Here is a 15,520-nt window from a genome sequence, read left to right on the forward strand (position 1 = left end):
AGGAGGTAAAGTCTAAACAAAGCAATAATTGCTGCATTATCTGATCTTATGCTCAAGTTGACCTTAGTCAAAAAGTGATTACAAACGATTGGAGTTTGTCTTGACCACGATTTTAGATTGTGGCATCTCATTGCAAAATACACTCCTTTGCACTGAAGACAGCATTCAGTAGGATACAGTAAGATACATCTCGCTTCCCATTAGCAGTCTAGAAGCCAGCAATCTATCTTAGGCAGCTATTTTAGGAGAGAACAAATCACCCCCAACAGTGAAGCACTCTCTCCCATCTGTTAATGACAGGCCTCGATAACCAATTTAGAAGGCATGCCCAGCTTTTAGAAGGCTAGAACTAGAAAAATAAATCCTTAGATTTTGGATTCCAGGAATCAGATGAATAACTAGGCTGGGACAGAGATCTGGTTTTGTTTGATTTGATTTTTAAGAAATGGTTTAACATTTCTTAATTTTACAATAGAAAATTGGTTTTATCCTGAGGGATCTGGAGGAGACAGAAGCTTATTGTGTCCAGGGCAAACATGCCACCAAATCATGCTCCTTTTTCTACTTGAGAATTTTATGACAGGTGTGATTTCATTATAAAAAATCAAAATTCACCCATCTTTTACTCCAAAGAGGACTACTCAAGTTTTCACCACAGTATTCCTAATCCACAGCCTGTCACTACATAATCATTAATACCTTTGATCCGTCTACTCTGGACACACTAAACTGTAAATAACAGTACTCTCTAGGCTGATCCCTATGCTGAGAAGGGATGCCTTGCCCATGCCTAAGATAATGAAGGCATTCCACACCTAATTTCTTTCCTCCCAAGTTGCAGTTTCAAACAGGAAAACCTGGAAAGAATTAAAACCAATACAAGCAAGCACTGAGATGTGAAACTCAACAATGGGATGCGTGTACCTGGAACACGCACCCTCCATTCTCCACTGCCACCAGTACCTGATCACCAAGCCAGAGCATTAGTTTTTTCTAGCTGAACCTAAAGTCAGCTCTCTGCCACCTGAGCTGATGTCCAGCAGTGGATGCCCCTATCTCTAAAGCTGTACTGCTCTCAACAAGCACTGCAGTGTGAAAAACAACATCCCAACCAAGCCTGCACAGCATTTTTCAGCAGAATCAGTCTCTGCTCCATGTAACCTGTCATTTTATCACTGCACAGACCCTTGTTTCTGAAGAGTAGGGGATGAGGAAGGATGTGGCACAATACCCACCTGTCTTCTGTACTCCCAAGTTGGGTCATACACTTTCCATCCATTTTCTGGGAAAACCTCTTTGTACTCAAAGGCAAAAAGTGGCTGAAAGAAAGAAAATTTACCTTTAAGAGCCCACTCAGAGCCCATTTATACAATGTTTGATATCTCAAATAGTAATTCATGACTGACCCTTCTTTTTCCCCACCATCACTTTTCTTTCAGGGTTTTATAAAAAAAGATTAACACTCTCACTGTAGCAGGTAATTAGTACAACAATATACCTTCCAATATGTCCCTGATCTTGCTTGGTTATTAGCTAGTACTTCACAGACAAAAGAAGTTTGTTATTAAGGAGAGAAGATAAAACTACTTAGGCAAGAATGCTCTTACAGATTAACAACCAGAGCCTTTCAACCAGCATTTGAAACAATTGCAGTGTCATAACATTAGAGAACACGAGGGCTGCATTCCAGATTTGGGGCACTGCAGTCACCATTAGCGGTGAACCCCTGATGGATGTTACTGTGATTTGAGTACTTTCCCTCTATTTGAGTACTTTCTCTCTGTTACAAGGCTTTATTAGTAGGTCATCCCCCATGCATGAAAGAAGGCACTGTAATAGATTTTTCCTGTTTCCTATATGATCTAAACTCCTACAGAATTAAGTTGAAAACAGATTTGAAAACCAGCACTTCTCACCCCTCAAGAAAATGCACCCCACGTGAATGCTGTATTAAGTAGATGGGACAGAACAAAACAGTTTACTGCTACTCTGTGTCTTTTGGCAAAAGCTGAAGAGAAAACACTCACCAGATTATTTGAAACTGGAAAAGCATATTTCATTAGGTTCTCAAATATAGATCGTCTAGTTCTCCCTTCAGGCTTATGAGCAAACCGCAAGTTTCGAATATCCTAGGGGAAAAAAGAGAGAAATCACGTTGCAAATTTCTGAAGCACTTCAAAATCCAAAGAAAATCCAAAAGCCAGAATTCAAAATGGGGTCACATGACAATGCTCCTTCTAGCACTGATTTAATACTTTGAACAATGTTGCGCTGCAATGTTGGGTTTGGTTGAGGGGGTTGCCTGCAGCCTCCAACCACAGCAGAGCAGCTGAGGGAGGGCACAGCTATGTCTGACCACAGCATCTTGCCTTCACATGAAGCTCTCCACCTGCTGAAAGTCTTTGGGAGAGCCCTGCTCAGGAAAAAGCTATGTTTGACCAGCAGGACTTTGTGAGACAGACATCCTTGGCTCTCACTGAGCTCTCATGCCAAGCAATGCCATAAGACCACTGGAGGGGATGGCCTAACAAAGTACCTCCACAGAGCTACTGCACAGAGAGGCCCCAAGAACAGCCAGCTGGGTGCAAAGCATCCAGTGCCATCTCCCTTTAAAGCTTCCACCTCTCAGAGCACTCAAGGGGATGTCTTGAAACCAAGAACTCCACTTTGCACAGCAGCACAGTTTAGACAAAAAGGGGTCATTCAGGACCTCCTTTCCATAAGTCATCTACAAAACCAAATTTGCAAAGTAAATAAAACATCTTTAAGTTTTTCCAGTCAAGCCTGCAACTAAAATGCTTGCAGCAAAGAGTCTAAAACTCATCAACAGGAAATGAACTATCAAGTTCAAGTACATGAAGATGGCAGAGCAAGTCAGAGAACGAGATAAACAGCTGAAGACTTTGCTTCCTCACAGGGATGACATGGCTGGTCTCCTGAACTTTTCAGGATGGCTAAGATGTACCTGTACCACTCTGTTATTACACTAGGCTGCTGTGCATATCCTGGTGAAGCAGGCTGAAATATATAAATAGGCTATAAAGGGCCAAAACACCCATCCTATAGTTTGTGCCTAAGTTTCCCATAAAGGGAAATGATACAGTTCACTTCAAACCTGACCAAGTGTGCTTACAGACAAAATGGCTGAGGACCAGGAATCCAGATCAAAACAGGGAACAAATTAGCTTGCCAGCACAAGCACCCCACCCTGTGTTAGCCAGGGCAGATTATGACTCTCACAGGACGAGGGAGCAGCTGGATTATTTGGTACAGATTGCAGTAACTGGTCTTGACTCAGCACACCCACAGCTTGACAGTCTGCTTAGCTTCCTGCTGCCTCAAAATCACAGCAGTGACCAGAGCACTTTGGGATTCCTATTCATTCCTCCATCTGCTCTTATCCAGCATCCTTTTAGCATTGAGGGGCTCTAACAAGCTGTAAACAGCCCAAGACTTACAAGGTTCTGAATCCAGCCCTTCCTATGTGCTCACTGAGGGAAGCAGAAGGGCCATGCCATCCAGAGATATGGATTTAGGAGGAGATATGGTGGTTTTATCTACTTTGTGGATCTACAGTAAGCAGACATGAGGAGGCAAATTGTTAATTTTTGTATTTGCAGTTATTCCAAGGGTTCCTGAGGGGCACATGTGAAATCTGTACTGCCTTGAAAGAAATGAAAGAACAGCCCTGATGAGGACTGATGGCTATTCACCAGTCCCTCATGGCAAAGCACTGCAGCAGGACATGAGCTAATGATTTAGGGGGGGAAAGTGCCCCTTTCTTGCTCTTGAAATGTAAATAAGTGAAAGGCCTACTGAAATCCACAGTAACGGGAGTCTACCTAGAATAAGTCTGGTGGACAACCAGAAATGAGAAATGAGGATACAGTTCCATGATCAAGGAAAGCTATTGCCCAGTACAAAGCCTGAAAAAAGGTTTGGATCTCTTCTCAAATGAGTGGAGCTGGAGAATACTGAAAACTACTTTTAAAATAATGGTTTTTGACACCTGTGAAGTCATACTGACTGAAACATTTTGCAGAACTTCCTACAGTGCCACAGAGACAACCTTTAAAAATATATGTTCCCCTATTGTAAAACACAGATAAAAGTTTACCTTGCACACAATCTCCAGCCCATAGGAATTTTCACCACGACTGGAAGCACCTCCAATTTTCTCCACTCTGTTGATTACACCTAAAGATGCATCTAGGACAAAAGGAGGGTCCTGTAGACAGTTGAAATTTGTGAGTTTAAAAAGGGGAGGGGGAAAAATTCCCAGCTCCTGCTCCCTTATGTCTATATTGCCAAACAAAGAGCCACATTTCACACAGAAATACTCTCAAACAACACCCAGATCTAAAGATTGAAAAGGTAGCAAAAGCAGATTATTTCAAAAGCTTACCCGTTCCATGCTTTTAAAATACAGTCTATAATTGGTAACAGTAAGGGTTCCTCTGATTGCTCCAGTGAAGGGGCAGATGTAAGTAACATCCTTAGCTTAAGAAAAAAAAAAGAAAAGAAAAGAAAAGAAAATATAAATTTCAGAGTTAATTTATGGGAGAAAAATTATGCCAGCAACAATATTTGTGGGCTGTACCTTGCAGATGATAAAATTAAAACAAGCTTAATCTATGGTTCTAGCCTAGAGCCAACTTGCAAGTTTCAGTTCTGTGGAGAAGGTAAGAGTTTGGGTAGAGACAGTACCATCACCCAGAATCCTACATTTGACAAAACTGCCACCCCTGTGAACAGGCCAGTGTTCAGTGCAAACTGTTTGCTCTTACTCCAGTAGCTGAGAATGTCATGCATGAAAAGAGGAGACCACTCGTGCCTGGATGCACACATTTGAAGCTGGAAACAATGTGCATAGAAGCTAAGGATTGTGCCCAAGATGGTTTGTGCCACCAGGGGCAGGAGAAGGCAGTTCTCATACATCATACATGTGGTTTTTCAGATGCTTGGGTCCTTCTGTACACCTTTGCATGTGGAGTTAGCCCTGGGATGAAGGCCCACATGCTAAAAGCCAGCAGAGCTACAGTGATTTGTAGGAGCCATGAATCTGTGCAGCAGCCAGCTGCTGGTGATCTTAGGTCTGAAGTCAGTGATCAAGTTACTCTGCACAATTCAATTATTTTTGAGCCTGAGTGACGGTGACTCAAAACAGTCCCCTTCTTAAATGGCCTCAAACATTTCTCACTTGCTGCAGCAAAGGGAAGGAGGTGCTGCTGGCTTTCCACAGCAAACACCTCTAACTGCCCTTCTGTTTTATATCACCTAAAAATGCCAAGATTTAGGTTGTTGCCTCCCCACCTCTGCTGCCTATCACTTCTTCTGCCACTGAAGCAGTTGTGTTGTGGCAATGGTTTGCACTATCACCAAGAAGTAATAACACCCCTCAAAAACAAGAGGAGACCCACTGAGCTGCCAGATCCATGAAAAAACTCCCTGGATCATCTGAATAACCTCAAGCCTCCAAGCCCTTGGGGACTCATTTTGCAAGCGCTGTGTCAGGAGGACGGCTCGCCTCCCACCCAGGAGACAGCCACCATGAGCATGAGGTGTGAGGCTACTGGGGGGTCAGAACGGGAACCTAAATTTCTTCTGCCTTTATCCCATGAGATTTAGCCCAGAGGGGGAGAGAGAGGAAGTCTGCCTTATTCCAGGGCACTGGCAACTCATATAACTAAGTCATCCTCAAGTCAGCTCTGCTTCTGCATTGTCTTCCTTGACTCTCAAGATCTGGATGCGGAGAAAGATCCTTAAAACATCAGAAGTGACTAATTTGCAGCAAAATATGTAGCATACAATATCTGGTTAAAAAGAAATAAAATATACATAACCATACTAAATATGCTAGTAATTCCATTATTTATTTATTTATATAAATTTACATGTATTTGTTTGAAGGACAATTAAACACAAAATGCTTATAGCCATTTCTAATTAAACCAAGTGTTTCATTAGTGTCCGATTATTAATCACTTCTTTTCAAAGGCTAGTTTGACAGAGGTTTGAAAGCAGACTCAGGAAGCATAACAAGGGTGAGGGCAGCCTGCCTAGTTTTTCCACTGGAGTTCCCATTATTCAAAATGAAATTTTGAAATGTTTAAAAAAAAAACAGCAAAATCCACTAATAAGAAAAGCATGCATTTACATCTGAAAAGGAATAGGATTTCTGGGTAAAGAGGAAAGGTGCTAGAAAAATGTTTTCCGGGTAAGGAACCCCAGGCACGATCTCAAACACTGGCCTTGCCAGCATGTAAGCCACACCACCTTTCACATTTGCATTTTATTAGCCTGGTTTCCTAAGGAAACAATTTTACTTAATTACACTGCGCATGTACAAATGTACCTACACACATGGCTTGTCTGACCTTCACCCTGCCACTGCTGCATGATTTAAGCAGTCTCTACTTGATAAACAGGGATCTCCAAGGCATTAAAGTGCTTCACTGTTTGTGAGAACGAATGCCAGGTATAATAGAGAGGTTGTAGTGGTGCTATCACCACGGGAAAGCCTAATGAGCTCAGCCTTTGGTATGTATAAGAGAACACATATGGGAGAAAGAAACTGGAAACCACATTTACTAATTCCCCTGCTTGTGGAATTCCTGTCTTTTACAGGCCAATCTTACCCTAGATTATTGGGTTGGCTGAAAATATTTTTTCTTCCCTTCCCTGTAAAATACAAGGAGAATTACATTTGCCTTTCTTCACACTTTTAACAGGAAACAATTATTTCTGATGAATAACAAAGATTTCCTTTTTGCTGCCTTTAGCTTCTTGCTGGAACAGGCAGCTGCTGTCTGGGCTACTCCAAAAGCCACCCAGTCTTACAGATTTATGTGGCCCATCACACCATTTGCCAACAGATAAAGCACTGGTAACTCTGACCTATTAAACCATTCTCTAGGAACCCTTCAAAATACTGCCTCACTGTTAGAGCTAATAGCATCTGTGGAGAGAGTTAGATATCAGTCTGCAGTGTATGGTGAGAGTACGAGTTCAAAGTCCTTTGGACTCTGAGGAAAGCGGTTGAGAAAAAAGATTAATTATGGAGGCAGGTTGTTTGGAGGTTTTCTTCCTTGTTTTTATATTGGTGTTGATGGGTGCATTTTTTTTTGTGAAGTATTTTCAGTTTTCATTTTTTGATTTTTTATGTTTAGGACTGAAGTTGCACTCTTCCTTACCACTTTAAGAGGAAGGCAACATGTTTAAAAAGCAAATGCAAAATCTTTCACAGAAAATTAATCAAGAGGCTTACTCAAGCCTTCAGAACGGAGTGCATCAGCAAATCTGAGGCACATCAGAACGTCTGGATGAAAAAAGAAAAAACCCATCCCCCATCACAGTAAAGTCCCTGCAGAAGCAGTGTATCCTTTCCTAGAGCCCATGACAGAGATTTGACACATAATTGTGCTGTGTCAGCCTAGGAAGTTACCCTGTGGCAAGGACAAACTGAAACAGTTGATCCATGTCCTCTCAGGAGGCAGCAAATGCAGAGCTGTACAACTCACACCCCATCACTCACGGCAAGAGCGTTGAATTGCTTTGTACTTGCTACTGCTAAAAGAAGACACAGTTACCTTGGCCCATGTGCTGTGCAATTGCTCAATTAATGAAACAATCTCATCATGGTTCCCAAAACATCTGCAATGTGCTGTTGTTGGTCAGTTAACACCAGGATATTTTACTCCATGGATATTCTACTGTTTGTCAGCAAACAATAAGGAATTTCCTCTTCACGTACCCATGTCTTTGATGGTTTCCCCTGGCAGCAAAGGTGGCTCTTCCATTTCAGCCAATTTATTTGCCTCTCTCAGCACCTAGGCAAAAGATACAAGTACAAACAGAAATTCATTATGTTTTCATAAACCAAGAAGTTTACACTTACAGGTCAACAGTATCAAGGACAACAAATATTCAAAGATCTTGAAGTACTGCCTAGGGTCTCTTCAGAGGACAACACCAGGCTCTGTACTTTGGCAGCACACTTCCAAGGTGTCCTTTCATGCTCCAAACTCCTCTTGCCCAGGCCACTTTCACAAGTCAAATTCCTGCACAGTTATGGACAGAGCCAAATTAATCAGTTCCCTTCCCAGCTGAAGTGATCACTGATTACTACAATGACATCAATATACAGCAGAGCAATTTCTAGTTTACACTGAGGAAAACTGAAAAGGACACTTTGGTCGGTCACTCCACTGTGCTCAGTGAGGGTCCCACAGCTGCAAAAGTCCTGACTTGACTCAGTTACAAAGGTACTATTTTGACAGGTATGTATAGGAGGTACAGTTTTGATTTCTTTATTTTTGGCTGCCAAATGACCCCTTCTTCACTTTCCTTTGGGTTCATGTTATACCACAGAGCATGACTTCTCAGACCTATGACTGCATTTACACAAAGGTTTTCACAAGAACAGCTGCTATCATGGGCAGATGGACATTTGAGGAAAGCATGGCTGTAACTAGGAAAGCATAACCTGGGGTCTAAATCTATAAGAACTAGGAGAGAAATGCAAATATAAGTGATCAAGGTTAAGGCTAAGTCTGTGTGGCCAAATGTAGATGGATTTAATCTTGTTGTCCCTGTCTCGAACTGGACAAATGACCACAACCTCAGCAGTAGAATTTGCTCAACCTCTTAAAACAGACAGGGAGCAGGTAAGTTAGTCCAGACTCTGCTTCATGCTACAGCAACCACAAAACTTTGAGTTCAGGGTTGGTGTGTGTCCCACCTGCTGAAGAAAGGCAGAGGGAGCTCGCTGCTGCTCACCGCTGAATGTGCAGGCTCACCCAAAAAAAATTTTTTTTATTATAATGCAAGGAAAAAATTGCTTCAAACTGGTATCAGGAAATCCCTGCAAAGAAAATTCAAAGACATAGCCTAAAGTAGCATTCTAGAACCTGACATGTCTGTGGTCAACTTTCATGTAGGATCAAGCCAGAGGGAGAGCCTCAGGGAAGAAAAATTCCCTAAACTATGCAAAAAAATTGGAAACAAACCCAAAGAAAGCCCTTGCCACAATAAGAGCACATTCCAGCATTTTCACACAACAGATTGATGCATAGATGAAAAGATTAACAAGATCAAAGCCTTCTTGAGAACAAGATGTACATTTTAAAAAATGCATTCAAAAGACTCTTTAAAAAAATTAATAATAAAAACAAGTACAGTCCTGGCTTCCTAACAGAAACCTCGCAACTGCACCCACTTAGATCAGGTCTTACCAGGGAGGCTGTCAGAGCAGTTGGGCTGGGGTCCACAGGATGAGTAAGGAGAGGTCACCACTGACAGAACTCACACTGGCAGCAACTTGCAAGGAAGCTTCTCTTCCCCCACATCAGCAACATCAGTAAAAATAAGGTTTTGCTGGTATAATGAGCAGAAATCAATGTTGAGGACTTATTTTCAGCACAGCTGTGTTGGCCAAAGATCACACACCCCATCAAAGCCCTGACTGAGGGCCTCCCTGACAAAAGCCTGTGATGTAGACCCACTCTCAACTCCTGTGCGTCCAATTTTGCGCTTGAGTAACAGCCCTGAAATTAGCAGGGTAACATCTGGATTATGATAAATGAGATGGAAGCTTCTGGCTAATTAGCCCATAAGTGGTGGTCATCTTTTTGGCCTTTTATCTTGGAAGGACATGAGTGAAAATACACTCTGCATTCAGAACATGATCACAGCTTCTTTGAGAAGGTCCCTACCCCACACGGGCAGCAGCTGCTGCCAGGATCACTTGGGTCAACAGCTGGACTCACTGCTCTCCTGCAGATGTCAGCGGGAGCACGTCCAGCAGTAAACATTTGGGAAACTGGGTTCTATCTCAAGCCAAAACAAATATGAAGTAAGACACATAGAAAGCACTCGGTATGACAAACATCTGCTGAGGTGGCAGAGGTGGGTGCTGCTCAGGTGGGTTTTAAACCCTGTCCTGCAAGTGGGAGAGAGAAGGAGGGAATAGGCTAGCTGTATGAAAGACAAGGACCTCCATGTCACCATCATTCTCTGAAGACAAGGTTGAAAGCATTTTCAATTTAAAAAGTGTCTCTTCTAGGTCTAATAAAATCCATCTGCTCACTCACACTTCTCTGAAATGTCCCCAGGATCAGAGGAACGGGTTAGCAATCCAAACCTGTGCTCACTTTAACCCAGGGCAGCAGATGGCTGGCTTCCTGGAAGCACAGCACCTCAAGGTCGGCCTCCTTGCCTCCCCTCTTACTATTTTGGGGGGTTTTTGCTACAGTCTTGAGGACTAAACTCATTTTCACCACCCCTCAAGTGACTTCAGCACAGTACCTGTCTCAGGTAACAAAGCACTGACTCCATGGTGATTTCAAAGGTACAAGCATATAACCCCTGGAAAACTGCCATCCTTTCCACGAGGCTGAGACAGACATGGTCAGCAAGCCCAGGACAAACACTTCTCTCTGTTGTGCCAGTCGTTGCACTGTCTACTCAGCAATAGATTTTGAATGAGCCTCTAGTTGGGCACTTGAAACCCAACCTGGCAGAAACCAAGAAATGAATGGTAGGCATTTTCCTGAAACACACTTCCATCAATGGCTCCTTAAAATTGATTCAGAGAAATACAATCTGTGTGGGGCTGAAAATGCAAGCAGCAGACAGGAGAAGACATATGCAGCACCAGCCAAGGACAGGGACCACCAGCAGGTAAGAAAAGTGGGTGGATAAGAGAAGAGGAGTTTTGGAAACAGATCAAGGAGAAAGAATGGTATGGGACAAAGCACATGAAGCTCTGAGATGACGTCAGTGTCATAAATGGGCCCTTTGCGCCTTATATGACTAAGGAGGTGACATGAAAAGCCCTTCCATCTTACTGCCAATTCTCCTCTCCCCCTCAAAATCCAAAAACGGTTCATTAAACTGTGAGAAAAATCTTTTTTTGTACATTAGCCTATTTTCAAGACTCTAAAAATAACACTCATGGGCCCAAATTTAGCCCTCTGCAAACCTTACAAAATTAAATTAAGAGCACCAATAAGGCAAGGAAGCAGGGAATGGAGCCAGGGACACAACTGTGGCAGCCTGGCTGCAGGGGGGACAGCAGCTGCTGCTACATAAATGCTACTCAGGCAGGTACCACATATGCCTGCAGCTGAAATGTGCCACCTCCGTGTGCCTCAGCCTTTGAAATTGTTCAGTGGGACTAAAACCAAAGAATTCTTCGGTATCTGCAATGCAGAACACGCCAGAGCTGGGCAAATCATTATTACTTAGGAATACAACCACAATGACAGAGTTTCACATGGCTCCTTCTGTCACAGTCATCACTAAGATGGTTTCTGTAAGAAACATATACAATGACCAAAAACCAATGGAATACTCTGCCTTGCCTCTAAGCTGAACCAGGTCTTCATTATCTTCTCCCCACAAAAATGTTATGCCTGGTAACTGAATCTCTGGAGGAATGAAGTCCTGTTACACACCAGAACAGCCTTTATTTCTGTCTTCTTTTACCAAGTAACATCATGTACCCATCCCACCTGTCAGCAGCTCTCTCTCTAGATGAAACAGCTAAGAGACTGAGAATGGGAGTACCTTAGAACCTAAACACACGTCCTGGCTCAGCTCAGAGGGTGTGAGGATTTTGTGCCACCACCTACCTTTGTCCTCTGCTCAAGCAGCAACTTGGCAGAACAAACCCACACTGCTACATTCAACAACCACTTCTCTACTCCAGGATCCCACCTTGTGTAAGCTCCAGCAGTCATGCCTAGCTGAAGGTGCAGAGCTCTCTCATGCCCTCCCAACTACTGCCCCCAACGCAGGGGAACTGCAGTTCTGTTGAGGTAACCTCAAGATCTAAGCAACGAAATCATGATCTCCTTTGCTTGCCTGTATGGGGTCAGGGAAAGATATTTAGGACCTGCTAAAAAGGTAAGACTGCTGTGCTTCAGGGTACTGCAGTTCTGGCAAGTGTCTCCAACCACATGTTCACACTGCCTCCTAACACAGCAGCCAGCATGCTGCTACAAAAATCCCTCTCCTGGACGATGTTCCTGCACAATTTGTGCACACAGCTCATCCTGAGCAGCTGCTGCCAACAGGGGTGGTACAGAGTGGAATGGCAAGCACACTCTATGCACAGGTCTTAGAGCTCTGTGCACCACTGAACACTGTTCTACAAAGATCTGAGAGGGTACATGACACCCTAAATTCTGAGTTTGCTTTCTGACCATGAAGGAAACAGCCGATGTGCTTTCCTGCTGTACTGCCTGGGGAGGCGCTTGCCTACCAGCGATGCTGCACAGCCGGGCTGACAATCCCCGTCCTGGGCTGCCGGAGGCCAAGCCAGGGCTGCCTCCTCCTGTCACTGCTTCAGTGTCCAGCTCACTCAAGATGCCCAGGGTCCACTTTATGACTTTTATAATGGAAGTTTTCCCATAACCTGGATCATTTTGCCAGGACTAGCTTAGAGTGTGACTGCAGGAGTGAAGGCAAGCAAAACCCAGGCAGGAGAGAGGGAGCAGCTAGAACCAACCAGGGAGAGAGTAATTTTATCCCTGGACACTGCACAAGCCTCCTGATAATGAAGATGCATGAGGAGAGCACCTGAGGTCTCTTCTAGCCATCTACCAGTTATTCTTTTGTAACTTTCTCCTGAATGTTTGAGTCCTGAAACCCACAAAGGTCAGATTGTTTGGCTTTACACAACTTAAGGGGAGAGAGGCTTATGTTACCAAATTGTTGTGTAACAGTTTTCATAAGTCTGCAAAGATTATTCTATCCTGAATCACAATAAAAATGAGCAAAAGGAATCTTTTTTGGCTTAGACAATATTAAAATGTACCCTTTTTTGTAATTTTTTTCCTTTCCTCTGAGTTAATCTCTCCTTGGTAACCTCCTACACACTCCAAGTCACTTTGCACATTTTGAACAGAGTTGTGCATAAAGCCACAGCACTGGTTTGACATGTTCAATCCGACAGCATGAACACCTTGCTCCTGCATTACTCCTTTCCCCAAAACCTCTCCCCATGTCTGCTCCATCTACTGAGAAGACAAACTCTCCAAGCTGGGAACTGCCTTTGTTCCAGCTACACAGTCCTGTTTTGTTTCCTACAGCAGGAAGGCGGTCACTTAACTGGTCCCTTGACATAAACACATACAACCTGCCTGCACAGACAAATATTATACACACACCAAGTCCCCTTGTTTCTGCAGCCCCTGAACTCAGATTTGGCATTTCTCTGTCTACCTTGTGAGCACGCACTGGTCAGCAGCAACAGCTGAAAGACATGCTGAAGGGACATGAATGCACATGTTGTACGTGTACAAAAACACACAGAGAGAATGAGTAGTGTTTAAAAAAATCTATCTTTTCAAATATGGAATTGAAACTCAAAAGCCAAGTAAGAGGTTTAATCTCCTATAGGAAAATATCTCTCTGATACTTTACACTTAAAGGACTACCTGGGAATATTCTGGTTGTACTTAACATATCTAAACTTTCCTTTGCTCCCTTTTTTTTTTAATGTCTTTGTCTCAAGAAATGGAAAATTATTAAATGCCCTCCTTAATCACCATTTTTGCAACTTTACAGGCAGTGTAGTCAGTAAGCTGCAGAAATATGATTTCACCTGAAACTGGAGATCTGTGCTGATCCCCCTAGGCACTGTGTAGCAGTCAGTGGAAAGAAGGATACCTAGGAGATGCACCTTTAGGATAAGTACCCTTCCTCCCACTGAAGGCTAAGAACTGGGTAAAGGAATGTCAGCGCAGATCTGGAAGGGCAAATCCCAATTCTGGTCCTTCCTTGTGGTCAGCACAGCAAAACCCAATCTCCTGGACATTCCCAAACAACTGAGCAATTCTATCCTATGTTTTCAGAGAAGTACAAATGTGCTGTGTGCTGAGAGGCAGCAGGGAATGAACCCGAATCAGATACAAATACTGCATGGACTTGATTTAAAACAGCATGACTCCAAAGCCTGTAAGACAGGTTGTCTTAGCTGAGGTATAAAAGACAGCTTTTGTGTCAGAGCTGGCTCTTGTCTGCTGTCACAAAGACCCACATAAGGGAAGTCAGCCTTCCTGCAAAGACTTAGCCATAGGATTACTTTTACATATTTGATTAACTTAGTTACTTTATTTGTAAATTAATAGCAAAACATATACACTTACATAACTAATACTTCTCTGCTTTAAATGCCTTTTGGGGGGGTTTCAAACCACGTTCACCTATTCCTTCCCCTGAATTGCCCTACCACTCCATCATTTTCCTGTTTCATGGCTGTTCCCACCAGTCAATCAATGAAGGACAGTGACACTACAGCAGGTGCATCAAGATTTATCATTATTCCAGTGATGGTGTAAAAATGTCTGAAACAAAACAGAGAAGCTCTTTGCATTCATGCCAGAAAAAAATCCCCACAGTGGTCTAATTCTGTCCAGCTGACATTGACAGAGGATGCAGAACTGACACAGATCTGTGCAGAAACAAGATGAGTATGCTTCTGTAGGACAGTTTTTCACAGGTGGACAGGTTTCTTCTCTAAATGAAACATTTCTTACAACAGGAAAAAAGGGCACATTTTTTCCAGCATTTCACTGCTAAGGTGCTTCTGTCCTCTCAGTGCTCAACCATCAGGACCATGGAACAGAAGCCATGCTTACTTGACTGCAAACACTGCACTACACTGAGGAGAATTTCAGCTGCCATTTATGGCTATTTCAAGTGTACTTGGAGAAGATTTGTGTGCTAAGAATCCTACTGGAAATGCAATAAAACATAAATCAAGCAAGTAAATGGACTTTGTTGATTATTTTTGAATCATCAAGAATACCACAGGAGAAAGACTATGGGAAAGAACAGAAATATCTCTGCCTGACTGAGGCACAGGGACTTTTCTGAGGATTATGACCAGATGGCTTGAAAAACTATGTTAGAGACATTCAGAGCTGCAAGATATTAACTGCAGGGAAATGCTTTATGTCTTATTCCTTTGGGATATTAAAAGTTCATAGGGTAAAAGACAAAACACCATGGACACATGGACCATTTCAGGAGAGTACACAAGGAATCAAATATACCGTCGAAAGACCACACCAAGCCCATTCAGCTCCTAAGAGAGCACTTGGCCAAAGGCAGCCTCCTAGCTCATTAAAAAAAACAAAACGCAAGAAGTTCTTAAGTTATCAAAAATGTTCTGACAACAGATCATGTATTACACTACTCTAAAGACAGTAATAACATACAAAGTACACTGCAACTGCTTTTAACTACTCCTTCCCGACACAACTAAAAAAAAACAAATCACAAACTGTGATCTCTGCCTACCATATATGTTTTGAGAAAGCATAAAAGTCCTTGAAAAATCACTTGCTTACTTACCACTGTCTTGAAAATCTTTAAAAAGAAGCTGAAGGTTATTGTATTTAAAAAAAAGAAATACAGTCCCTAAAGTACTATAAAGAGACTCTTCTGCAGGAGGAAGCAGCCACCATGCAGTGCTTCCCTGGGGTTTTCTGCTTTGTTTTTTCTATGATGT

The 15,520-nt window shown here is 42.8% G+C and overlaps 1 protein-coding gene across 1 annotated transcript in view; it reads right to left on the minus strand.

Moving 5' to 3' along the window:
• Positions 1 to 15,520, minus strand: part of MTMR2 (myotubularin related protein 2) — a 62,645-nt gene that overhangs the window by 17,599 nt on the left and 29,526 nt on the right. The window contains exons 3-7 of the mRNA XM_058822994.1: positions 7,754 to 7,829; positions 4,406 to 4,500; positions 4,118 to 4,228; positions 2,028 to 2,129; positions 1,236 to 1,319 (exon numbers count right to left, since the gene is read on the minus strand). Of these exons, the coding sequence (XP_058678977.1) occupies positions 1,236 to 1,319; positions 2,028 to 2,129; positions 4,118 to 4,228; positions 4,406 to 4,500; positions 7,754 to 7,829 (468 nt within the window). The remainder of the gene's footprint in view (positions 1 to 1,235; positions 1,320 to 2,027; positions 2,130 to 4,117; positions 4,229 to 4,405; positions 4,501 to 7,753; positions 7,830 to 15,520) is intronic.

This window comes from Ammospiza caudacuta, chromosome 2, assembly GCF_027887145.1.
Source record: "Ammospiza caudacuta isolate bAmmCau1 chromosome 2, bAmmCau1.pri, whole genome shotgun sequence".
Lineage (NCBI taxonomy): Eukaryota > Metazoa > Chordata > Aves > Passeriformes > Passerellidae > Ammospiza > Ammospiza caudacuta.